The 26584-nt window shown below is 44.1% G+C and overlaps 2 protein-coding genes across 2 annotated transcripts; both read right to left on the bottom strand.

The window, feature by feature from the left end:
• Window positions 1-16587: 16587 nt before the first annotated feature.
• On the bottom strand, window positions 16588-24650 carry LOC139077906 (uncharacterized). Its single transcript, XM_070587496.1, has 2 exons — window positions 24539-24650; window positions 16588-23610 (listed from the first exon to the last, which is right to left on the bottom strand). The coding sequence occupies exon 2, from the start codon at window positions 23604-23606 to the stop codon at window positions 22149-22151; it is 1458 nt and encodes a 485-aa protein (XP_070443597.1). The 5' UTR covers window positions 23607-23610; window positions 24539-24650; the 3' UTR covers window positions 16588-22148.
• On the bottom strand, window positions 18489-21764 carry LOC139077990 (uncharacterized). The gene is made up of 3 exons (XM_070587689.1): window positions 21083-21764; window positions 20275-20994; window positions 18489-20179 (listed from the first exon to the last, which is right to left on the bottom strand). Exons 1-3 carry the CDS (start codon window positions 21762-21764, stop codon window positions 18489-18491), a joined length of 3093 nt encoding a protein of 1030 aa, XP_070443790.1.
• Window positions 24651-26584: the final 1934 nt, after the last annotated feature.

Raw genomic sequence — 26584 nt, 5'->3', positions numbered from 1 at the left:
CTTGTATTTCATTGGTATCTGTTGTGATTTCCCCTCTGTCATTCCTAATTTTATTAATTTACGATTTCTCTCTTCTTTTCTTGGTGAGTCTGGCTAGGGGTTTGTCAATTTTGTTAACTCTTTCGAAGAACCAACTCTTTGTTTCATTGATCCTTTCTATTGTCTTTTTCTGTTTCAATATCGTTTATGTGAGCTTTTTCTTGTTTAGTGAGGGGAGCCTGTAATGCGATGAATTTCCCTCTTAGGACTGCTTTTGCTGCATCCCAAATGATTTGGTATGTCATGTTCTCATTTTCATTTGTCTCCAGATAAAATTTGATTTCTTCTTTAATTTCTTCAATGATCCATTGTTTGTTCAGAAAGCGTGTTGTTTAGTCTCCACATTTTTGCACCTTTCTCTGCTTTTTTCTTGTAGTTGATTTCTAGTTTAATAGCATTATGATCAGAAAAGATGCTTGATATTATTTCAACTCTCTTGTATTTATTGATGTTTGCTTTGGTTCCCAAAATATGGTCATCCTTGAGAATGTTCCATGTGCACTTGAGAAGAATGTGTAACCTGCTGTTTTTGGATGAAGTGTTCTATATATATCTATTAAGTCCATCTGGTCTAATTTTTCATTTAATTCTATTATTTCCTTGTTGATTTTCTGTCTGGATGTTCTGTCCATTGGTGTTAATGGTGTGTTGAGGTCCCCTACTATTATTGTATTGTTGTTGATGTCTTCTTTTAGTTCTATTAAGAGTTGCGTTACAAATTTTGGTGCTCCTTTGTTGGGTGCGTATATATTTATAAGTGTTATGTCTTCTTGGTGGAGAGTCCCTTTTATCATTATATACTGTCCCTCTTTGTCTTTCTTTATCTGTTTTGCTTTGAAATCTACCTTGTCTGATATTAGTATAGCGACACCTGCTTTCTTTTGTTCATTATTAGCTTGGAGTATTGTTCTCCAGCCCTTCACTCTGAGTCTGTGTTTGTCTTTGGGGCTGAGGTGTGTTTCCTGGAGGCAGCATATTGTTGGATCTTGTTCTTTGATCCATCCTGCCACTCTGTGTCTTTTGATTGGGGAGTTCAATCCATTTACATTTAGAGTGATTATTGAGATGTGGGGGCCTACCACTACCATTTTGTGTCTTGTTTTCTGGTTTTCTTCAATTTCCTTTTATTCTCGTCCCATGGTTTAATCTCTTCTGATGAAGAGCTGCTACTCTCTGTTGTTGTCCTACTACTTATCTCCTCTGCTCTTGGTTTTGTAGTCCCTTTCCTTTTTTGGATTTTTCAGGAATGAGGGTTTTCCTGAGGATTTCCTGAAGAGGAGGTTTTGTGGCAATGAACTCCCTTAATTTTTGTTTATCTGGGAAAGTTTTTATTTCTCCATCGTATTTGAAGGATATTTTCGCTGGGTAGAGAATTCTCAGCTGTAGATTTTTGTCCTTCAGATTTTTGAATATATCATTCCACTCTCTTCTAGCCTGTAAAGTTTCTGCTGAGAAATCTGCTGATAGCCTGATGGGGGTTCCTTTGTAGGTTAGTTTCTTTTGCCTGGCTGTCCTTAGTATTTTCTCCTTGTCGTTGACTTTTGCTAGCTTCACTACTATATGCCGTGGAGTTGGTCTTCTTGCATTGATAAAGTTTGGAGATCTATTGGCTTCTGTCACCTGAAGATCCATCTCTCTCACCAGATTTGGGAAGTTCTCAGCCATTATTTCTTTGAATAGGCTTTCTGCCCCTTTCTCCTTCTCTTCTCCCCCTGGCATACCTATAATCCTTACGTTGCATCTCCTAATTGTGTCTGATAATTCTCGGAGAGTTTCTTCATTTCTTTTTAGTCTTGCTTCTCTCTCCTCCTCTGCCTGCAGCAATTCTATATTGCCATCTTCCAAATTGCTAATTCTTTCCTCCATATTATCGGCCCTACTGTTCAGAGCATCTAGATTTTTCTTAATCTCCTCTATTGTGTTCTTCATTTCCAATATTTCTGTTTGGTTCTTCTTTATCGTATCAAACTCTTTTGTGACATAGCTCCTGAACTCATTGAGTTGTCGGTCAGAATTCTCTCTTAACTCATTGAGTATTTTAATGATGGCTGTTTTGAAGTCATCATCATTTAGGTTATATATCTCGTTTTCTTTGGGATTGTTTTCTGTGTCTTTGTTATTTTCTTTCTGTTCTGGAGATTTAATGTATTTTTTCATATTGCTTGATGTTGTTGATTTGTGCCTCCACATGGAGATAGAGTTTAGTTGCTCCTTTCACTTGTTTCAGCTGCTGCGGTGGGGGAGCAGCTGTTTATACTGCACCAACCAGGAACCCTGTCCGCAGTTGCTAACTGGGCCTGGGCCCCTCCTCGTAGTCCCAGTGGTCCTTTGGATTCCCTCCTCTGCCGTGGGAGCCGTCACAGGGGGGCTTCAGGCTGCTGGTGCCCAGCCCACCTAGACGTGCTCCCTCCTTGGGGTCTGCAACGGTGTTATGGGCTTTTCCAGCGGCCAGGGGTGGGATCACTTATATTTGTTGCTCCGTTGCTGTCGGCACCCACAAAATCTCACTTGTCCACTATGGGTCGCAGGAGAGCTATTGGCATCTCCTACAGTCTGTGGTTAGTTCACCTAGCTATGCTGCTTTTGTCCTAGGGTCTTCCAGCCTTGTGGCTGCCGGTTGGGTGCTTTCTACTGGTGCTGTACAGAGGCTTTCCCTGAGACTGCTGTGAGCCTATAGGGTTTCCCCCTAGGCTATGGAGCTGGGTCACTGGAACTCCCCCCCAGCCCCAGTCCTGTTCCCCAGGAACTCGGGGAGCCCTTTGCCCTGACTTGGGGGGATAGCCGGAGATCCTGATTTCAGTGGTAGCTGGTCAGCTGCTACCCTGCCTAATATTCTCCTCTCCGGGACCCTCCTGGTATTGTGGATGCTGGGCGTGGCCCCTCCGCTAATAGCAGACAGAGAGTTTAGTCTGCTGCCCGGGCAGAACTGTGGATCTTCCCCTCTGGGGCGCGGAGCAGGCCTCTGGAGCTTCCCCCAGCCCCAGTCCTCTCCGAGATCTCTGGCAATCCCTAGTCCCACGGGGCAGGCAATGGCAGCTGGAGGTCACCCTGCCCTCTGGGATTCTCTCCGGGACTTTCCCGGAGTTGAATGCTGGGCGTGGCCCCTCCGCTAAAGGCAGACAGAGAGTTCTGTCTGCTGCCCGGGCGGAACTCTGGAGCTTCCCCTCCGGGGCGTGGAGTCTTTGGAGCTTCACCCAGCTCCAGTGCGCTCGGAGATCTCCAGCAATCCCTAGCCCCACCGTGCCGGCAGTGGCAGCCGGGAGACCTCCGTACCCTCAGTGACTCTCTCTGGCACCCTCCGGGCGCCGCGAACACCAGGCGGGATCTCCCCGCCAATGGCGGGGAGAGACTCTCCCCGCGGGCCCAGGTGTGCAACTCCAAAGTTTCCCTCTGCGTTTAGGAGTAATTGCAGGGGGTTTAGGTAGGGTTCTGGTCACCTGTTTCCACCGTCGCTCCTCTGTTGTGTGCTCGCTCCTGCCCTAGATGTGTGTTGATCTTCTGCGGGCGTCCGTTGGAAGAAAGCCGCTTGCAGGTACTAGGCTGTTCGGTCGGGGTCGGAGAGTTTTCACCTATTTCCACATCCTCCCGGAGGAAAGTCCGTCCGCCTTCTGATGTATAGTCGCGTGGGTCTCTCAGACGTCCTGAGATGCTGTCTGGATATCCTTTGTTAAGCGATAAGTCTCCAAATAATTGTAGACTCGAAGGGGGAGAGACATAGAGGACTACTCATGGCGCCATCTTGGATCCCCCCCTTCAAATTATTTTTAAGGAAAACTCTGGACTCTCCTTAGACACAAAGTCCACTAAGGTAGCCTTTAATTCCATGTTCATAAATAGCTTGGATGAAGATCTTGCACTTCTAGTAAAGCGAACACAACTTAATTGGGAAACCATAGCAACTCCTGACTTGGTTAATTTGGCAAACCAATTAGCCCAGACTATCCAAAATTCAAATAAATTAAAGGCCACTAATATCATAACTTACAGCTTCATCAACTCTCAGCCTCCTCTCAGAGCCCTCAACAAACTAAACTGAAGCCTTTAAACTCTATACATGTTTCCCATTTTTGCAAGAAATCTGGCCACTGGAAAAAAAGATTGTCTTAAGCTAAAAAACTCTAACCAACTCTCTACTGATAAGCCTTCAGCTCCTCCTGTGAACTGAAGCTGCTCTGAGGACAAATAAATGGTTTTTCCAATCCTCCCCTTTAATCACCTAGGTGAAACTTCCTTTATGATTGGAAATGACATCATTACTGTCTTAATTGATACTGGAGCCACCCTTTCTGTGCTCAACCCTGCCAACTTCAAATGACCCCTTCCTTGGAGTCCTGAGAAAATTCAAATGGTGAGAGTGTCTAAGAAACCCCTTACAGCTTATAAATCTCTTCCCTTCTTTTTCCAATTGGGTCCTCTCCAGGACAGCCATTCCTTCCTATTGGTTAATTCTGCTTTTGCCAACTTACTAGGATGAAAATTTTTAGAAAATATGATGCTGCCATCTCTTTCCTCAAAAGGGGGAAATCATTCTTGAAATTGAGTCAAACCCCACTGCTTCAGATGGCAACATTAAGAACTCCTCAGTACCCCTAACAGTTTGTCATCTTCGAACAGGGAATAACAACTCTGAGAACCTGGTGCTCTTGGAGGAAGCCCCTGAAAAGCTTTGGGCAAAATTCACAACAGATATCGGGAGGATTCACTCAGCTCCTCCCAGTAAAAATTCAGGCTGATCCCAATAAGCCTCTCCCAAACATTAGACAAGACCTTTTAAATCCTGGATCCCTTGCAGGAGTAAAACCAATCATAGAGGAATACAGAATTCGAGGCCTCTTAGTCCCCTGCTCCAGCCCTCGTAACACGCCCATCATCCCTGTAAAAAAACCTCATGGACGGGGATGGAGGGTTGTACAAGATCTCAGGGCTATTAATAATATTGTCATTCCTTGACACCTTTTTGTTCCCGATCCTCATACTCCCCTAACTTCCATTCCCATGGAAAGCAGGTTCCTCACTGTGACTGATCTTTGTAGCGCCTTCTGTAGCACACCCGTAGATCGTCAAAGCCAACTTCTATTTGCCTTCACTTGGGACGGGCAACAATTTACCTGCACAGTTACATAGAAAGGTTACACAGAAAGTCCTATCTATTCTTCTCAGATTTTTAAAGGCAGTGTCACCTTTCCTGAGGTGTCAACTCTCCTGCAGTATGTAGATGATCTCCTCCTTTGCTCCCCTTCTAAAGAAGTGGGTGAGGACGACAGCCTCTATCTCCTTAAACTACCAGCAGGTAAAGGGCACAAGGTACCTAAGGAAGAAACTCCAATTTGTTCAAACTCAAGTTAGATGTTTGGGACATTTAATCTCAGATCAGGGATTACTTCTAGACCCTAATAGGACATTTTGACTTGTCTAAATGGCCTTTCAAGATATAGCAAATGGATTTTATTCAGTTGCCTCCTTCCTAAGGCTATAAATTTGTTCTTGTTATGGTTTGCATGTTTTGGGTTGAAGCTTTCCCTGGCTGATGGACTACCACTTGAGCAGTTGCAAAAATAGTATTAGAAAAGATTATATCCACCTGGGGTGTACCCTCAGCGCTGCATATTGACCCAGGAACACACTTTACTGGCCACATTGTGAACCAGGTATGTGAAGTTTGGTCTACTCTGCAACATTTTCATTGTGCTTATCCCCTGCAGTGCTCCGGACTAATGGAAAGAACAAATGGCATTATTAAGACTCAATGACAAAATTTATGGAAACCTGGAAATTGACTTGACCTAAAGCACTTCCTCTGGTCCTTTTGAATCTGAGAGCTACCCACTTTGGGAAACACCAGCTGTCACCATTTGAAATAATTACTGGCCAACCTATGTACTTGACACTCTGTGCTCTTGATATTCAATTAATTAAAGAAGACGAACTTCAGCATTGCAAAGGGATAATCAGAGCCTTAGATAAAAGCCATGCCCTGGTAAAGCAATCTTTCCACAGTGAGATACTGGGAAATGAAGACAACAAACATCATGACCCACAACCAGGTGACTTTCTCTACTGGAAACAACATCTTCAAAAGGATTTTTTACAACCTAGATGGAAAGGACCCTATCGGTACTCTTAACTAATTCTCATGCTGCCAAATTTAGAGGTATTGATTCTTGGATTCACGTTTCCCGTTTAAGGAAGGCTCCAATACCTGACTGGACTTCTGAATGGATTGGGGAATTAAGAATAGAGTTAACCAGGAAGTGAAACAGATGGCATCTGATGTTGACAGCTATCCCAAGATTTGGGGCCAGGCCAGTATATACATGCACGCTGTTCTAACCTTATTGCTGATCCTCTTTATAATACATCTACTCTATCACACTGATAAGTTTATTGAGCCTCTGTTAATAATTCAACATTCCTGCTAAGAAAGATGCACTTAATTAGCTGGTGAATTCAGAATATCACTTAAGAACTTTCTTATTATGTCCAAAATGGCAACTAGTCTGTGCTTTGTTAGAATCTGTTGAATCTTAACTGAAGTTTTTACCTTCCCTGAGGGTATTTCTGTTGGTAGATGGGAAGACAATATTCTAGTGAACTAGTCCCAAACTATAACAACTGGGGAAAATCTCTCTGAATGCTGGGTATGCCTCCAAGGGCCATAATCATCTGGAACTAAGGACATGCTAATTGTACCTGTAACTGATTTCTCCTTGGTCCCCAGTGCTACAGTAGATTTTAAACGCCCAGCCCTTAAAACTGCCTACAGAGCAAAACTATTTGATCGAGCATCTCCACCCAGTTTTTGGTTGACACTTCCACAAAAAACCTTCCTAAAACCTTATTCCTCTGCCATTCCAACTGCCCAGACTCTCAAGCTTTTTTCTTCTCCTCTGACATTAAGTGAATGCCTGACCAAAATTTGTAAGAAATGTAGTCTCACCTATCTATGTAAAGCCTTTTTTCACAACAGGGTCAGATGGTTATTAGCTGGCGCCTCAAGGGGATATAGTGGCCACACGTCTCCTTGGCTAGAACCTATCCAGAAACTCATATCTGCCAATGAGGACATAAGTAACCTCACTCTTGGCGGCACATGATGTGCCCCTTCTGGATACACACCTTTGTGTGTGACTACGACAGGGATCCATGGGGTTATGAATGTCTAGACAGCTGGCATTTGACAGGATAACATCTTTTAGGATACCATAGTATTCCATTTCAAGTTCTTGTTAAAGAAAAAACCCAATCACAATCTCCTAGGTATGGGAGAATCTTGCCAACCTCCTTTTTACACCCCATCTACTCTCCATTGATCACCATTGCCAAAGAATTTGTGTGCCTTGGATTGGTGCAGTCCATTATAACATGTTGATAAAAAATTTATCCCTAACCATAGCTAAACTGGCAAATTCTCCTTCTTGAGCCTTAGTTCAACAACAATGATCCCTGGATACCCTAGCGAGGGTTGTATTAGACAATCAAATAGCATTCGATTATCTCCCTGCAGAACAGGGTGGTGTCTGTGTCATAGCCAACACCTTCTGCTTACTTGGATCAACTCTTCTGGTGAAGTTGAGTGAGAACTCAGAAAAATTAGAAAAATAGTACAGGACTTCCCCGGTCCAATGTCTTTCAGTGACATCCTCTTTTTCCCTATTGATATTTTCTGCTGACTTCCTTCAGGCATAGGTGCTTGGATGAGATCAGGCCTTCAAATAGCATTTACGATTACTATCGGAACTTTGCTACGTATCCTTGTATTTAAACTTCTTATGCTACTATTCACCCAGATGTGCTCCAGAATTTCCACAAATACCAAGATTATGGTCACCCAATGTATTGCATTGATTACTAAGGCTTATGAAACTTCACGTGAGAAACTTCTAGGAACTGCAGAAGATGTTTACCCTTAAAAGAACTCGTCAGTAGAACCGTCCCCTGTGCTGGCACGCTTGCTGCTCAAATGTAGCCTAAGGCTCCTAAGGAAACCACTTTCCCTCCTATGTGGGACATGACATGACAGAAATGAGTCTTCCTGGCTACAAGGGACCAATGATGCTTTGATAGCTGATCAGCAATACTTTTCAGTAGTCGATCAGCAATGGTTTCCAGTGCTTGATCAGCCATGGTTTTGAAGAAACATCTTGATCAAAAGGGGAAAATATGAGGGTCGGCCAGGTGGCATAGCAATTAAGATGGCATGCTCTGCTACAGTGGCCCAGGGTTTGCCAGTTTGGATCCTGGGCATGAACCTACACACTGCTTATCAAGCCATGCTGTGGCAGGTGTCCCACATATAAAATAGAGGAAGATGGGCACGGATGTTAGCTCAGGGCCAATCTTACTGAAAAACAAAACAAGGGGAAAATGTGAAAGATGACATGAGGGGAGCCACATTAAAATAGAGCTGGAGCAGGGGACGGGGCCAAGATGGCAGAGTGAGTGGTCTTCTTTGTCTCTCCCCCATCGAATCTACAGCTAATTGGACATTCAGCAATTAACAAAGGATATCCAGATAGCATCTCAAGACACCTAAGAGACTCGTGCTGCTATACATTGGAAGGCGGACGGACTTCCCCCCAGGAGGAGGTGGAAATAGGTGAAAACTCTCCTACCCCTGACCCCCGGACAGCCGAGTACCTCCAAGAGGCTCTCTTCCAGTGGACTATCCCATAGCATCGCCACACACCAAGGGCGGGAGTGTGCACTCACCAGTGGAGCGATGGTGGAAACAGGTGACAATAGCCCTACCTAAGACCCCCGCGATTACACCTAAGCCCAGGGGGAATCTCCAGGGTCCCACACCCACTGGCAGGGAAGGCCTCCGCTCGCCATTAGCAGGGAGGCCCCACCCAGAAACTAGAACAAAAGAAAGCTCCCAGCGAGTGGATTCCCGGGCACGGCACCAGCCCGCCAGCTGCTGCTGGGCCCACGGTCTCCTGCACACGGGCCGGTGCAGGGGGCACCCGGACCTTCCGTGGACATGCTTGGGGTCAGGGTTGGAGCTCCAGCACCCAGCTCTGCAGCCCAGGGGGAAGCACCAGGGTCATGCACCCCCCTGGCAGGGAAATCCTCTGCTCGCCATTAGCAGGGAGGCCCCGCCCAGAAACTAGAACAAAGGGAAGCTCCCGGTGAGCAGTTTCCCTGACACGGCACCCGCCAGCCAGCTGCTCCTGGGCCCACGGTCTCCGGCTGTGCAAGGGTCGGTGCAGGGGGCACCCGGACTTCCCGTGGACATGCCTCGGGACAGGGTTGGAGCACCAGTGCCCGGCTCTGTGGCCCAGGGGGAGGCTCCAGGGTCCCACACCCCCCAGGCAGGGAGGGCCTCTGCTCACCATTGGCAGGGAGGCCCTGCCCAGCATTTGGAAAACCAGGAAGCTCCCTAGAGCAGAATTCCCTGCAAGGCAGCAGCTTACCAGCCACCACCAGGCCCACAGACTCTGGCCATGTCCCAGACGAGGCAAGGGGCTCCCAGAGATCCCGTGAGAGTGGTGTGGGGCAGAGTGGAGCTCCGGTGAAAGAGCTATGTGGCCCAGGGGGGTAACTCCAGGTTCCTACAGCAGCCTCAGCGAAAGCCTCTGCACAGCACTAGTGGAGAGGTCCAGACTGGCAATCACAAGGCGGGAAGGCCATGGGGCAAAAGTAACACAGCTAGGTGAGCTAACGGCAGAATGTAGAAGATATCCATAGCTCTGCTGGGACCTATAGTGGACAAGTGTGATCTTGTGGGCTCTGTTAGTGACAAAGCTGCAATTATAGGTGATCCTGCTCCTGGCTGCTGGGAAAGCCCATAACATCACTGCAGATCACAAGGAGGGAGCGTGTCTAAGTGGGCTGCAACAGTAGGCACCAGCAGCCTGAGGCCCCCTTGCGATTGCCCCCACAACCGACAAGGGACCCCACAGAACCACTGTGACTACGAGGAGGGGTCCAGGTCCAGTCAGTAACAGTTGACAGGGTTCCTGGTTGATGCAGTCTAAACAGCTGCCCCCCCCCCACACCAGTTGCAACAAGTGGAATCAGTGACTAAACTCTATCTCTATGTGGAGGCACAAATGCACCCCATCAATCAGTACGAAAAAATATATTAAATCTCCAGAACAGAAGGAAAATGATAAGCATCCAGAAAACAATCCCAAAGACAATGAAATCTATAACCTAAATGACGGTGATTTCAAAACTGCCATTATTAAAAAACTCAATGAGTTAAAAGAGAATTCAGATAGACAACTCAATGAGTTCAGGAGCTATGTTACAAAAGAGCTTGACACTATAAAGAATAACCAATTAGAAATACTGGAGATGAAGAACACAATGGAGGAGATTAAGAAAAATCTGGACTCTCTGAACAGTAGGGTTGATAATATGGAGGACAGAATTAGCAATTTGGAGGATAGGAATATAGAAATGCTGCAGACAGAGGAGGAGACAGAACTAAGACTAAAAAGAAATGAAGAAACTCTCCGAGAATTATCAGACACAATTAGGAGATGCAACGTAAGGATTATAGGTATGCCAGAGGGAGAAGAGAAGGAGAAGTGGGCAGAAGGCCTGTTCAAAGAAATAATAGCTGAGAACTTTCCAAACTCGGGAAGAGGGATGGAACTTCATGTGACAGAAGCCAATAGATCTCCAAACTTTATTAATGCAAGAAGACCAAGCCCAAGGCATATAGTAGTGAAACTAGCAAAAGTCAACCACAAAGAGAAAGTACTAAGGGGAGCCAGGCAGGAGAAAATAACTTACAAAGGAAACCCCATAAGGCTATCAGCAGATTTCTCAGCAGAAACTTTACAGGCTAGAAGAGATGGGAATGAAATATTCAAAACTCTGAAGGACAAAAACCCGCAGCCAAGAATACTCTACCCAGCGAAAATATCCTTCAAATACGATCGAGAAATAAAAACTTTCCCAGATAAACAAAAGTTAAGGGAGTTAGTTCATCGCCACAAAGCCTCCTCTTCAAGAAATGCTCAGGAAGAACCTCATTCCTGAAAAATCAAAAAAAGGAAAGGGGTTACAAAATCCAGAACAAAGGAGATAAGCAGAAGGACAATAACACAAAGTAACAGCTCTCCATCAGGACAAAATGCAAAAGAACCAGAAAACAAGTGATAAAATGGTCACAGTAGGCCCCCACGTTTCAATAATCACTCTAAATGTGACTGGATTGAACTCTCCAATCAAAAAGCCCAGAGTGGCAGGATGGATCAAAGAACAAGATCCAACAATATGCTGCCTCCAGGAAACACACCTCAGCCCCAAAGACAAACACAGACTCAAAGTGAAGGGATGGAAGACAATACTCCAAGCTAATAATGAACAAAAGAAAGCAGGTGTTGCCATACTTATATCAGACAAGGTAGACTTGAAAGCAAAACAGATAAAGAAAGACAAAGAGGGGCAATATATAATGATAAAAGGGATGCTCCACCAAGATGACATAACACTTATAAATATATATGCACCTAACACAGGAGCACCAAAATTTGTAAAGAGACTATTGACAAAACTAAAAGGAAACATCAAGAGCAATACAATAATAGTAGGGGACCTCAGCACCCCATTAACACCAATGGACAGATCATCCAGACAGAAAGTCAACAAGGAAATTATAGACGCAAATGAAAAATTAGATCAGATGGACCTAATAGATATATATAGGACACTTGATCCAAAAACAGCAGGTTACACATTCTTCTCAAGTGCGCATGGAACATTCTCAAGGATAGACCATATCTTGGGAAACAAAGCAGGCATCAATAAGTTCAAGAGGGTTGAAATAATATCAAGCATCTTTTCTGATCATAATGCTATGAAACTAGAAATCAACTACAAGAATAAAGCTGGGAAAGGGCCAAAAATGTGGAGACTGAACAACATGCTACTGAACAAACAATGGATTATTGAAGAAATTAAAGAAGAAATCAAATATTATCTGGAGACAAATGAAAATGAAAACACATCGTACCAAATTATTTGGGACTCAGCAAAGGCAGTCCTAAGAGGGAAACTCATTGCAATACAGGCTCACCTCAATAAGCAAGAACAATCATAGATAAACAACGTCAAACGACACCTAACGGAATTAGGAAAAGAAGAACAAACAAAGCCCAAAGTCAGTAGAAGGAGGGAAAAAATAAAAATTAGAGCAGAAATAAATGATATTGAAACGAAAAAGACAGTAGAAAGGATCAATGAAACAAAGAGTTGGTTCTTCGAAAAAATTAACAAAATTGACAAACCCTTAGACAGACTCACTAAAAAAAAAGAGAGAAGTCTCAAATAAATAAAATTAGAAATGAGAGAGGAGAAATCACAACAGATACCAAAGAAATACAAAGGGTGAAAAATTATATGCCAAAAAATTGAACAACCTAGAAGAAATGGATAAATTCCTAGACTCATACAACCTCCCCAAACTGAATCAGGAAAAAATAGAGAATCTGAATAGACCAATCACAAGTGAAGAAATAGAAACAGTAATCAAAAACCTCCCCCAAAATAAGAGTCCAGGACCAGACGGCTTCTCTGGAGAATTCTACCAAACATTCCAAGAAGATTTAATACCTATCCTCCTCAAACTATTCCAGAAAATAGAGGAAGATGGAGCACTCCCTAATACATTCTATGAAGCCAACATCACCCTGATCCCCAAACCTGACAAGGACAACACAAAGAAGGAAAACTACAGGCCAATATCACTGATGAACATAGATGCAAAAATCCTCAACAAAATTTTGGCAAACCGAATACAGCAATACATCAAAAAGATTATACACCATGATCAAGTGGGATTTATACCAGGGACACAGGGATGGTTCAACATCCTCAAGTCAATCAACGTGATTCACTACATTAACAAAACGAGAAACAAAAACCACATGATTATCTCAATAGATGCAGAGAAAGCATTCGACAAGATCCAACATCCATTTATGATAAAAACCCTCAATAAAATAGGTATAGAAGGAAAGTACCTCTACATAATAAAGGCCATATATGACAAACCCACAGCCAGCATCATGCTCAACGGACAAAAATTGAAACCCATCCCTCTCAGAACAGGAACAAGACAAGGGTGCCCACTTTCACCACTCTTATTCAACATAGTACTGGAGGTTTTGGCCAGAGCAATTCGGCAGGAAAAAGAAATAAAAGGAATCCAAATAGGTAACGAAGAAGTAAAACTCTCGCTGTTTGCAGGCGACATGATCTTATATATAGAAAACCGCAAAGAATCCATAGAAAAACTATTAGAAACAATCAACAGCTACAGCAAAGTTGCAGGGTATAAAATAAACGTACATAAATCAGTAGCATTTCTATATGCTAACAATGAACTAACAGAAAAAGATCTCAAGAACTCAATGCCATTCACGATAGCAACAAAAAGAATAAAATACCTTGGGATAAATTTAACCAAGGAAGTGAAAGATCTATACAATGAAAACTACTAGACCGTCTTGAAAGAAATAGATGATGACGTAAAGAGATGGAAAGACATTCCAGGCACAGGGATTGGAAGAATAAACATAGTTAAAATGTCCATACTACCTAAAGCAATCTACAGATTCAACGCTATCCCAATCAGAATTCCTATGTCATTCTTTACAGAAATTGAACAAAGAATCCTAAAATTAATAGGGGGCAACAAAAGACCCCAAATTGCTAAAGCAACCCTGAGAAAGAAGAACAAAGCCGGAGGCATCACAATCCCTGACTTCAAAACATGCTACAAAGCTACAGTGATCAAAACAGCATGGTACTGGTACAAAAACAGATGCACAGATCAATGGAACAGAACTGAAAGCCCAGAAATAAAACCACACATCTATGGACAGCTAATCTTTGACAAAGGTGCTGAGGGCCTACAATGGAGGAAAGAAAGTCTCTTCAACAAATGGTGCTGGGAAAACTGGACAGCCACATGTAAAAGAATGAAAATCAACCATTCTTTTTCACCATTTACTAAAATAAACTCAAAATGGATCAAAGACCTAAAGATTAGGCCTGAAACAATAAGTCTTCTAGAAGAGAATATCGGCAGTCCACTCTTTGACATCAGCTTCAAAAGAATCTTTTCGGACACCATAACCCCCCACATGAGGGAAACAATAGAAAGAATAAACAAATGGGACTTCATCAGACTAAAGAGCTTCTTCAAGGCAAGGGAAAACAGGATTGAAACAAAAAAACAGCCCACTAATTGGGAAAAAATATTTGCAAGTTATTTATCCGACAGAGGGTTAATCTCCATAATATACAAAGAACTCACACAACTCAACAATAAAAAAACAAACAACCCAATTACAAAATGGGCAGGGGACGTGAGCAGACATTTCTCCAAAGAAGATATATGGATGGCCAATAGACACATGAAAAGCTGCTCATCATCACTTGCCGGGGTCCGGCCCCGGCGGAGTCCAGGTTCCTGAGGGATGGACGGCGTCGGCGCAATGAGGGGAAAATAAAGGGGACGTGAGACCTTGGGTTGGTGTTAGCAAGTCCGACTTTACTGTGCACAAGTGTCGTTTATATATTTTTCAGGATTAGTACAGAAACAGTTCTACAAATATTTTCAGAGAGATAAAGAAGTAAAGAACGAGCACGAGAATATTTATTAGCATTCTATTCCATAGAGCAGAAGGTTAATGGTAGTCTTCTCCCCAATTAGCTAGTGTTTGTTGTCTCTAAGCTAAAGGAGATAGGTACCTAGGCGTCTGTTGTGATTCATGGTAAAGTTAAATCAAAGAGAGAAGGTCCAGGCCTCCGGACAGGACAGCAGTCCGTCTGGTTACATCCTGGTGGAGCCATCCCTGCCTCCCTCAATCATTTACGCCATTAGTGTAGACGGTTAATGGGAACAAAAGGCGACTCCAGGGTGTCTTATCCCCAGGGCTATCTGCATTCTCAGCGGGCAGTTAAACATCTTTACATTTTTGCGCCCTTTAGGGGGTGAAAGCATTCCTTTGTCTTTTAGATTGTGCAGCTAACAGTCCCTTAAGCACACTGCCGGAGAAAGTATCATTTTGTTAGTAAAGTAAAGGGCTGAAAAGCTAAGCTAAACTGTATATCTTCAAGAAAAAAACCAGAAATAAGTATAGACATAACCTTGCTAGAAAGCATGCATATAATTCAGAAAATATCAGGGGTGTCGGCTGGCCATTCTTCACCGAGGGGCATCCTTGCACCCCTCGGCCCTTCTACTCATCAGTTATTTATTATTTATTGCTTTTAGGAGAAAACCTCTATAACATTTTAACAGAAAGCAGAAGGTCAAGAATAATATATAGATACTTCTTGATCATCCAATTAACCAGCAAACTTAGAAGGACGATGCATATATATTTAGACAAAGAACTGGAGGGAGAAGGAAACATTAACCAGACAGAGGCCATAAACCTAATTCGACATCTTATCTGGGCGGGATTCCTTTGTGATTGTCTCAAATGGGACTGTGTGCTCCTCCAATAATTAACTGAAAAATATCTTGAAAGTTACCTGCAGGTGGTCACATTCTCTTACTATATCTAATTTTCCCAGGAGGTAGTGCCTCCCAAGCAGCCACCCAAAGGAGTGAAAACTGGAGGTTAAGAAAGGAAAAGGAATGAAGGGCAATTAGAAGCAGCACAGGTTTCAGAACTATGTGAGGAGCCGGCCGGTTATTCTTCACCAAGGGGTGACCCTGCACCCCTCGGCGTTAATCGGCTGGACCCTGTCAAACAGCCGATCAAATGATGTAGCCACGGCTCCCAGCATCTCCCCCTTTTTCACTTTTTAAGGCCAACAGATGTAATTCTGCTGAAACCCGACTTATAGAGTTGAATATTAATTTGAGAAAGATTGGAAAAAGGCAAAGACAAATCATTAGAGCACTAATGGTGACAGCAATATTAACAATAAAGGAGCTCCAATTCTTCTCCCCTACAAAAGAGGTCAGAGAGGTGAAAAAGTTGGTGGCTACTTCGGAACCAGAAAAGGATTCTTCAGCCTGATTAATATTATTAATTTGTCTATGTAAGTCACTAATGTCTAGACTAAAGTCTGAGTGGTTCCATATTCCCTGGATATGATTTTTAATTTTTTCCCAAGTGTGTAGAGATTGATTTACCTTAAGAGGAGTCCCACAGATCCATAATCTTCAAATTTGTAAGTTCTTGTCCTATCTGTAATATTGCCTCTTCCAGAACGTTTGCCTTTGTCTCCAGTTTTCTGTCTATTATTTCTTCAGTGGTTAGGGCAAGGTAACATTTTTTGAGAGCTCATCTACATATATAGCAGTATGTATTTCTTTAGCCAAAACTACAGCTGATATGGTAAATGGGGCTGCGAGAGTGATTAGAGCTGAAATACTCAAGATCAATGTAGTAATAAACCTATGAGGCCTGTTCAACAGGTCAGTGGCCTGCTTAGGCGATAGCAAGCTGGCATCATCATACCAAGGCTCAGACAGGTGAACAGGCAGCATGAGGCAGGGGCGTTGTTGTAATATTGATGCGGGGTCGGTGAGCCGAGGAGTCGAAAGAAAGATTTCTTAGACTCTCAAGATCTGGCAGTAGAGCTCTTTTATTTAGAGAATAGTGTGGAATAGCATGGGGACAGGACCCATGGGCAGGCAGAGCTGGTGCGTGGCAACAGGACCCACGGGCGGTCAGAGCTCCTGCTGCTGCCCTGAGTTGAGGGTTAGGGCTAATTTTATAAGACATGGGTAGGTGACTTATTTTTACTTGAAAAAAGAAAAGATGATGTAAAAAGTCATTAAATGATTTCAGTGCAGATGCGGTCTGGTTATTGTGCGGTCATGTAACTTTAGATACGAATCTGGCCATATAGATCGGCATGTAGGTGAGGATGCCCTGGGCTTCTCTCCCTGGGGCGGTCCTAATTCATACCATACAAAAAAAGTCCACTGGGTCGTATAGTTTGGCATGTAGGCCAGGTCACCTTGGGCTTCTCTAGCTGGGGCAGCCTTAATCCACATCATAAACCCCCCCGAACCCATTTGGCCCCGAAATCTTTTGGGGATATGGACGACGGTCAGTCTTCTGTAACTACTTCCGGCTGTACAAGGTCGTAGAGCTGTCCCTAAATGGGGCCATAGGTATAGGTAGGACGTTCAGTGGACCGGAAGGCTGCACCCGTGGAGTCCAAGCCTGACAAGGTGTACAGATCCTCTGGAGACGAGAGAATCATTTGACGAGAGGTGGTCCAGGAGGTGAAACTTTGTTGACATGCGGAAGACAAACAATGAAACAGACAACAAATTATAATAGGAAATACTATTTAGCAATATGAGTAACCCAATGAATAAGGTTTTGATAGTAGTCTAGAAACCTGGTCCTGACCAGGAGTTAAACCAATCGTTTAGAGATAGGGTAGGGTCAGACATGAACTTAATTTGGTGGTTCATATCACATAGGAAGCCAGAGATATTTTGATGGTAGTCAGGAATATAAACACAACATTCAGTTTTTATAATGGCATGAGTGCCCCTCTGTGCTGCTGTCAAGACATCCAGTGCCATTCGGTTTTGGAGGACTGCCTTACGCATTTGGGACACTTCTAAATCAAGCAGCAAAAGGCTATGTTGTGTATCATTTTAATGCTTTCATAGTAAATTTGCTTAGAGCTTCCATGGGCCAGATGACACTTTCGATTCCTAACTGGGGAAGGAAAATTGAGGCAACGTGGTCATACCAGTGGAAGACAAGGCAGGTCCAGCACTGTTGCAGGTTGGGTAGGTTAGCAGGAGGAGATATAGTAAATGTAGTTCTACCTTGCATCCAGACAAAGCCTAGAGTGCATCGTCCAATCCATCCAGGTGGCAGCCAAGGCCATAATTTGGAGCCACATAGCCACTGAGTGCCATTAGGGGCTAACCAACGCGTGCTGGGCCGTCTATCCCAGTCAGTCTCAAACCAATCAGTATTTTTTAAGGTTATGATATGAGAACACATATGACAGGGAATTTTCCCATAGGTCGGGTGCTATTAGGCCATGTATCACAGGTGTGATTGGTTTGTTCCCAACATATAGTGGCCTTTTGACTGAGTTGACCATTAGTAGGAGTGCATGATCCACTTGTGACAAGGCAAATCTAGTTAGTGTTTGGGCAGTAGTATTGAAGGAAAAGGTTTGATTGTGGCCTGGGAGCTCCCACGTATCAGAGACAGATGGCCACAAGGAGACATTATGATTAGTGATAGATGAATCTTGTAGAAGAGAAGAGCTAGAAATGTATTGTGTAGTGAAGAGAAGCATTGCATGCCAATCAGTACTCTGGAGGGGTGAGACCCACCAGGGGAGGCCAGAAGTACCAGACAGAGGCAAGAGTCCACAAACCCAACACGTGGTTTGGTTACGGAGCTCAGCATAATGTTGAGCCCATTTTAAAAAAAAATTGTCTGTCATTACAAAAGGTGATAAGAAGAAAATAATCAAGATAGGGTTCATTTTGTTCTAAAAAGCAGTTTTAAATCACCGGTTTGTTCACAAGAGTAGTCCGGTTGAACAGCAGGATCTGGATCAGCTTTGTCCTGAAAAGAAGTCATAAGTTTTACTAGGGAAATATGAGTCCAAGAAGTATGATCTTTTAATTTTACAGCTGTGGGGGTACTTAGAATGACTTGATAAGGTCCTTTCCATTTTGGGCTTAACCCGTCGGAATGTGTTTTCAAATCTTTTAAATATACCATATCTCCAGGATTTACCTGGCAAGGTATATCGGCAGACAATGGTTCCTGCTGAGGTAAATGATTATTAACATAGTCATTTAGTTCCTTTCGTATCAGACCAACCTCAGTGGAATATTGACATAATTGGTGGTAATCAGAGTCAAATACTATATTGGTGGATAGAAAGGGCCTTCCATACAGGATTTCATAAGGGCTTAACCCTAAACTACTCTTAGGGCCCGTTCTCATCCGTAGGAGGCCAATAGGTAATAGTGTAATCCAAGTTTCCTGAGTCTCGAGACTTAACTTAGAGAGATGTCGTTTTAGAGTATGGTTTGCCTTCTCCACTTTCCCAGAGGATTGTGGATGCCACGCCGAATGCAAATAGTATTTGATTTGCAAAGCTGAAGAGACCTGTTGTGTTATTTGAGCTATGAAAGAGGGACCATTATCACTCTGTAAGGTCTTGGGCAAGCCAAAGCGTGGGATAATCTTCCTTAAAAGGGCCTTTGTTACTTCGATTGCCTGTTCGCTTCGACAAGGGAAGGCCTCAATCCAGCCTGTAAAGGTATCGACAAATACCAAAAGATATTTGTAGCCATGGCATGGAGGCATTTGGGTAAAATCCAGTTGCCAATCTTCCCCAGGATAGGTGCCCCGTCGTTGTATAGGCCGTAACAGAGGAGGTGGTCTAGCTGCCCCCTCTGGATTGACTTGAGCACAAGTGGCACAAGAGCGGCAGACCTGTTTAATGGTGGCATGGAAAGTATGGCCATCGAAGGATTTAGAAAGTAGCTGAGTCAATGATTGTTTGCCAAAATGGGTAGCCTGATGAATTCCATTAACTAATGTCCATTGAAGGCTTTTAGGTATGAAAATTTTTCCCTGGTCATTAATTAGCCAAGACTGTTTTGTTTCCTGGGTATATCCCTTTTCTTGAGCCAGGGTTATTTCTTGAGTTGTATAAGTAGGACTAATAAGGCCCAAAGCAGGGGGAGTGGGAAGTAAGCTTAAAAGGGTACTTTGTTTAGCTGCCCCTTTAGCTTCCCGGTCAGCAAAGTTATTACCCTTGCTCTCAAGGGATAAATCCTTCTGATGTCCCTGGCAATGGACCACAGCCACTTGCTTAGGAAGAAGCACAGAGTTTAAAAGAGCCAAAATCTCTGCTCCGTATTTGATAGGGGAGTTCTTTGTATTGAGTAAACCCCTTTCCTTCCATATGATCCCATGTGCATGTAGGACCAAGAAGGCATATTTTGAGTCAGTGTAAATATTAATAACCATATCCTTCGCCAGGTGAAGGGCTCGGGTAAGACCGATGAGTTCAGCCTTTTGGGCAGACGTATTGGCTGGAAGGGCTTGTGCTTCAATGACGTGCAAGGCGTTTACTATGGCATAGCCTGCCTTGCGTATGCCCTGTTCTATGAAGCTACTGCCATCTATAAACCAAGTGTCCTCTGCATTATCTATGGGGGAATCCAGCAGTCAGGCCTGCCAGAGTACACTTGTTCTATGACTTCAGAGCATGTATGCTCCAAATCCTGGAGCGGGTAGTCAGGACCGGGCATAAGTTCTGCTGGATTAATTGTCTGACAAACCTTAAGGATGATATCAGGTGTGTCTAGGAGGATGGCCTGATATTTAGTTAGACGTCCTCCAGTCATCCATTGATGTCCCTTAGTTTGTAACACGACTTGTACCTGATGAGGAGTCATGACTGTTAAAGGCTGTCCCATAGTTAATTTAGTGGCCTCCTCAACTAACAGAACTGTAGCTGCTACAGCCCTTAAGCATGCTGGCCATCCCAAAGCCACTGAGTCTAGAGTCTTTGAGAAATATCCAACAATTTGGGTCTCTGGGCCTAGTCTTTGGGTGAGGGTACCGAGGGCCTGGCCCTGCTTTTCAGTAACATAAAGAGTAAAAGGCTTGTTGACATTAGGCAGAGCCAGGGCTGGGGCGGAAGACAGCTGCTGTTGAATCGACCGAAAGGCCTTGTCTTCCTTTTGTGTCCACTCCAGAGGTTCTGTATCAGGTCCTCTGGTTGCTTCATATAAAGGCTTTGCTATTACCCCGAACTGAGGAAGCCATAAACGACAGAATCCTGCCATACCCAGGAAAGTGTGAAGTTGTTTTTTTGTCTTTGGTGGTCCAAGTTCGAGGATAGCCTTTTTCCTATTTATAGAAAGTGCCCCGTGTCCTGGGGTTAAATCATAGCCCAAATAGGACACTTGTTGTTGTGAAATTTGTGCCTTTTGTGGGGACACTCGATATCCCCGTTGGGCTAAGAAATTAAGGACAAGGACAGTATTGTGGTCAGAATTCTCCTTTGTGGGACTACAAATAAGAATATCATCAACATATTGTATTACCACCGACAGGGAGTTGGCCATCCCTCAGATCCTTGCCTAGGGCACTTCCAAACAAATGGGGGCTATCCCGAAAACCTTGAGGGAGGACTGTCCACGTCAGCTGGATGGGAAGAGCTTCATTAGGAAACTTCCATTCGAAGGCGAATAATGGTTGGGAAGTTTCATCCAGAGGAATACAAAAGAAAGCATCCTTTAAATCCAGGACTGTAAACCAATTTGAGTTTTCTGGGATCTGGGAAAGTATAGTATATGGGTTAGGCACGATGGGGTGGATGGGAACAGTGGCCTCATTAATTATGCGGAGGTCCTGGACCAAACGATAATCTCCATTTGGCTTCTTTACAGGCAAGATAGGAGTGTTATAGGGAGATTGACATCGTTTAAGGAGGCCATGTCTGAGGAATTTTAATATAAGGGGTTGTAATCCTTCAATTGCCTCTGGCTTTAAAGGGTATTGCCTCTTATGGGGTACAAGAGAAGAGTCCCGCAGAGTAATAGAGACTGGCTGTGCTGTTATAGCTCTTCCTGGAAGAGAGAAGTCCCAAACCTGGGGATCAACTGCTTCCCATATATGGGGTGGAATATTAGAGGGTATCTGGGAAACAACAGAGCTTGGAGACAGAGCGACAAACAAGCCATCCTCCTCACGTGTTAGAATAAATTGGCTTCCTAATTTTTTCATTAAGTCTCGCCCTAATAGTGGAGTAGGGCAAGTAGGTAGGACTAGGAAAGTATGGGAAAACACCTGAGTCCAATATTGGCAACTTAAAGGAAAAGTTTGGTAACAAAACTTAGAGTCACCCTCTATTCCGACAATTTTTTTATGGGACTTACGAGTTGGGCCAGAGTGGCAAACAAGTACAGAGTAAGTGGCTCCCGTATCAATAAGAAAATTGATCTGCTTACCTTCCACATCCAGAGTAACCCGGGGCTCAGTCTGTTCGATGGTAATGGGAGCCGGACTGGCCTCTGGGCCCCTTCAGGCGGAGTCCTCAGGGTCACATCTCCGGGCAGGGAAGTGTGTTCTTGGCCCCTCCTCACTCTGGAGGCGAGGACAATCACGCTTTCAATGTCCCTCTCGCTTGCAGAGAGGACAAGGCCCAGGAGGAAGATGCTTCCTTGGGCACTGTTTGCTCCAGTGTCCAAGTTGACGGCAACGGTAACAAGGGGACTTACCTGGGCCTCCGGCATTGGTAGTCTGAGACTTGGGCCCCTGGTTAGCCTGTTTCTGTGGCATATCCGCAATGGCGGCTGCTAAAATGTGAGCCTGTGCCTTACCCTGTAACTTTGCCCTTCTGTCCTTATCCTGTTTAAGAGTCAAGTCCCGATCATTAAACACCTGAGTAGCAACCTCCAAAAGTCTCTGTACAGGTGTTTGAGGGCCTAAGGCCAGTTTAGTTAGTTTTCTGCGTATGTCTGGGGCAGATTGACTAATGAAGTACATGTTTAGAATAGTAATCCCTTCTGGAGAAGTAGGGTCTAGATTAGTGTATTTTCGAATAGCTTCAGCTAATCTACCCTGAAAAAGGGCAGGGTTTTCATCTGTTCCCTGAGTTATTTCCCGGAGTTTGTCAAAATTGACTGGCTTTGTAAATCCCTTCTTCATTCCCTCTATTAAACAAGTAACCATGTGATTCCGTTGTCCTCGATCTTCTTCATCCCTATAATCCCATTTGGGGTCTGTATCTGGCACCGCAGTGCCTCCTACTGGACATTTATGTCTGTCTCTAGTATGTAATTCATCTGCAAATTCACGTGCTCCTGCCCAAATACGATTTCTTTCATCGGTAGTGCAGCAGTGAGTAAGAATAATATAAATATCCTGCCAAGTCAATTCAAACATCATGACAAGCTGTTGAAAGCCATCAATAAACTGGGAGGGATTTTCTGAATATCTACCCAGTTGTGTCTTAAGTTGAGCCATATCAGACATTGAAAATAGCACATGGACTCGAATGGTCCCCATTTCCCCATTTGCTACCTCACGGAGGGGGAAATGTCCAGTATTATAAGAGGTCCCACTCCTCGTACGACCTGTAGGGCTTATGGGGATTGAGGCCTCAATTTTAGGTTCCCTGTCATAGGGAGGGGGCATTTTGGTCTTTGAGTCCACAGGAGAGGTTAACTCGGCAGGAGCTGCAGGAGCCTTAGGAATAGGTCTAACAAGGCAGTCATCATCTAATATATCAGGGGTAGGTTTTTCTACTTTAGTTGGGGAAGCTAGACACATGCGACAAACCGCTCTGAGTTCAGGATCTTGATATAGGGCCATGAATGCTTGAATATAAGGGATTTCAGACCATTTTCCTAGGCGGCGGCAAAATAAGTCTAGTTGAAGAATAGCATTAAAGCTTAGGGTGCCGTTCGTGGGCCATTTTTCCTCATTCAGATTATATTGAGGCCAGACAGTATTACAGTAAAAGATAAGTCTCTTTTTCTTTAGATCTTGTAAGTCAAATTTTGCCCAGTTATTTAAAAGGCAACCCAAAGGTGAATCCTTAGGTATGGAATTAGAGGCTCCCATGGTCCTAAGAAGCAAAAAGACAAAAGAAGAGAGATGAAAGAGACGGGTCCATTACCTTGAAAATCCCCCCTGAACCTAGGGCAGCGTCCTACCCGTCGTTCCTACTGTGGGGTTCCTATAGCAAGGGGTGATGGGGGCGTCCCCCGGCATTGCATCCCTTGTATACCTTCCCTTATGCCTGGCAGTAACAGGTGCCTGGTGGACATCTTTCCTATTCTGCCTGGCAGCATAGGCCTGGTGAATGGTCCCCGAGAGAAAAGGAGAGAGAAAAGGAGCCATTACCTTAAAAATGCCCCCATTGGGGTTCCTGTAGCAAGGGATGATGGGGGCATCCCTTGAACATCTTCCCTATTCTGCCTGACAGTAATAGGTGCCTGGTGAATGGTCCCCAGGATAAAAGGACAAAGACAGTGAGAAAGAGAAAGACAGTGAGGAATTTTCCGCCAGTCTGGGGGACATTCTACCCAATTGCAGCCTGGAGCCATTCTCCCAAGAAGGGGTTCCCATACTCAACCAAAGGTTAGAGTTTGGTACTTTCCTTGAACTGGAGTCCCGAGTGGGACTTTCCTCGCAGTTCAGAGCGTGGTCAGGTGCCAGAGGGAGGGATCCCCATCCAGCCTTAGGAAAAGAAACCTTCCACGGGAGTCTTGGAGATTGGCCGCCGTCCTAATGACTTAAGTGGCCGACCCGCGCCCACGTAAAATTTGTCTATTAGAGATAGAGTCAGGAAGGAATGGATTAATTCATTCTCCATCACCCTGAGGCTTAAGGTACTGATTCTCTTCAAGCTGAATGCCACAGTTTGCCCCATAGAGTAGCCATGGGCAGCAAACGTGGATTCATACAGCCGTCCAAGAAAGTTCCCGATGGAGAAGTGAATTTAGATCCATCCTTGAAAAAGAGAAAGGCACAGGGAAGAAAAGGGCACTTACCAGAACTCGAACTCACAAGCCGATGAAGCAAGTCCCCGTACGGGCCACCAGAAATGATGCGGGGTTGGTGAGCCGAGGAGTCGAAAGAAAGATTTCTTAGACTCTCAAGATCTGGCAGTAGAGCTCTTTTATTTAGAGAATAGTGTGGAATAGCATGGGGACAGGACCCATGGGCAGTCAGAGCTTCTGCTGCCACCACTTCTGCTGCCCCCGCTGGCATGGGGACAGGGCCCATGGGCAGGCAGAGCAGCTGCTGCTGCCCCCGCTGGCATGCGGACAGGACCCATGGGCAGGCAGAGCTGGTGCATGGCAACAGGACCCACGGGCGGTCAGAGCTCCTGCTGCTGCTGCAGGGGGACAGGACCCATGGGCAGTCAGAGCTCCTGCTGATGCCCTGAGTTGAGGGTTAGGGCTAATTTTATAAGGCATGGGTAGGTGACTTATTTTTACTGGAAAAAAGAAAAGATGATGTAAAAAGTCATTAAATGATTTCAGTGCAGATGCGGTCTGGTTATTGTGCGGTCATGTAACTTTAGATACGAATCTGGCCATATAGATCGGCATGTAGGTGAGGATGCCCTGGGCTTCTCTCCCTGGGGCGGTCCTAATTCATACCATACAAAAAAGTCCACTGGGTCGTATAGTTTGGCATGTAGGCCAGGTCACCTTGGGCTTCTCTAGCTGGGGCAGCCTTAATCCACATCAATATGATTACAGCTTGTACCTCTATATCAGGGCTCAAACAATTAGTTAAAAATACAATCTGGACAGGACATATCATAACGAGAATTATTAAAAGAGATAGACATAGCAAAACTGTGTACAGGAAAGGCCAAGAAAACATAAGGGGCCAGGACACAGGCCTTAACCTTATCCAACTGTGATCCTGTTGGTCTAATCAGTACAACATTCTGTAAAGCGGCTATGGCCTGGCACAAGTGTGGTTGAATTTTGCCAGAGTCAGTAGAAAGAATAGGAGGGCGGAGGCGAGTGCGGACGGGGAGCCAAACGTTTAGAAGGTTTCTCGCGGAGTGAAAGTCGTCTCATCTGGGCTACTGGGGGAGATTCATCATCTATCTTGACTCGGAAGCTGGGGCTCATCTGCCTTGGTGGAGGTGGGGGCAGAGGCTGCTTGCGGTACATGTCGAATCAGACGATCAGGAATCCACCAAGGAGATGAAGCGTCCTGTGGAAATATGCAAGCATATCCTCGACCGATAGTTAAGAGAATATCAGGACCTTTCCACTGTCCTGTAAGCAGGTCCTTCCATTTGACCTGTGGTAAAATTTTTTGTTTATTATCATTCCAATGTCTCATCATAGGTGACTCACCATGAAAGTCTAAATTGAGAAAATTTATCACAAACAGAGCATGACTTAGTAAAAGACGGGGAGAGCTATATTTGAGCTCTCCTCCTTGTAATTTTTCCAATTGTTGTTTTAGGGGGCTCAGATAGGGAGGAAAATACAAATGTTTCAATTTTGTTTACAAATTGCTGTAAGTCATAGTTCTTTTTTAAAACACTTGTTCAAACAATGCGTACTGTGAAATAATGCTCAGGTATCCATTCAAACATCCACTGACAATAGAAACAGTCAAGAAAATCTTAAGAGTGACCTCAGTCATTATTTTAACAAAAAGATTTGTCTTTTAGGTAGAGTTAGAAACCATTTGTTCCCAATAATGATGTTTAGATTACCCACAAAGACTTTGAGACATTAGACAAACAGCTATCATTTAAAGTTATCATGCTGACAAATTTCTAACAGACAATATGAACTTATTTGACTAGGAAACCTAGGCTGCATATTTGCATATGCAGTGCTAACTCTGGAGGACATATCCAAACATTTCAATCAAACCAACAAACTTAAATTTTCATTAACCAAAGATTAATCCATATCATCTTAAAAGACAGTGGGTTAATTTCTATTGTATTTAGAATTTATGTAAGCGCTTACTTTAAGCCAATTAAACAGAGCTCTTAGTTTTGGCCGTATCACCCAGGGGTAAAAATATCACACACATTTAGACACACAGACACA

This window comes from Equus przewalskii, chromosome 20, assembly GCF_037783145.1.
Source record: "Equus przewalskii isolate Varuska chromosome 20, EquPr2, whole genome shotgun sequence".
Lineage (NCBI taxonomy): Eukaryota > Metazoa > Chordata > Mammalia > Perissodactyla > Equidae > Equus > Equus przewalskii.
The sequence above is the reverse complement of the archived record's forward strand: the minus strand, read 5'-3'. Positions and strand labels throughout refer to the sequence as shown.

Coding starts and splice junctions, on each gene's coding strand:
- LOC139077990 (XM_070587689.1), bottom strand. CDS start 21,764: ATGAAAAAATTAGGAAGCCAATTTATTCTAACACGTGAGGAGGATGGC. Junction 20,995..21,082: donor TGGCCAACTCCCTGTCGGTG/GTAATACAATAT, acceptor TTAATTTCTTAG/CCCAACGGGGATATCGAGTG. Junction 20,180..20,274: donor TCCAGCAGAACTTATGCCCG/GTCCTGACTACC, acceptor ATTCCCCCATAG/ATAATGCAGAGGACACTTGG.
- LOC139077906 (XM_070587496.1), bottom strand. CDS start 23,606: ATGGGAGCCTCTAATTCCATACCTAAGGATTCACCTTTGGGTTGCCTT.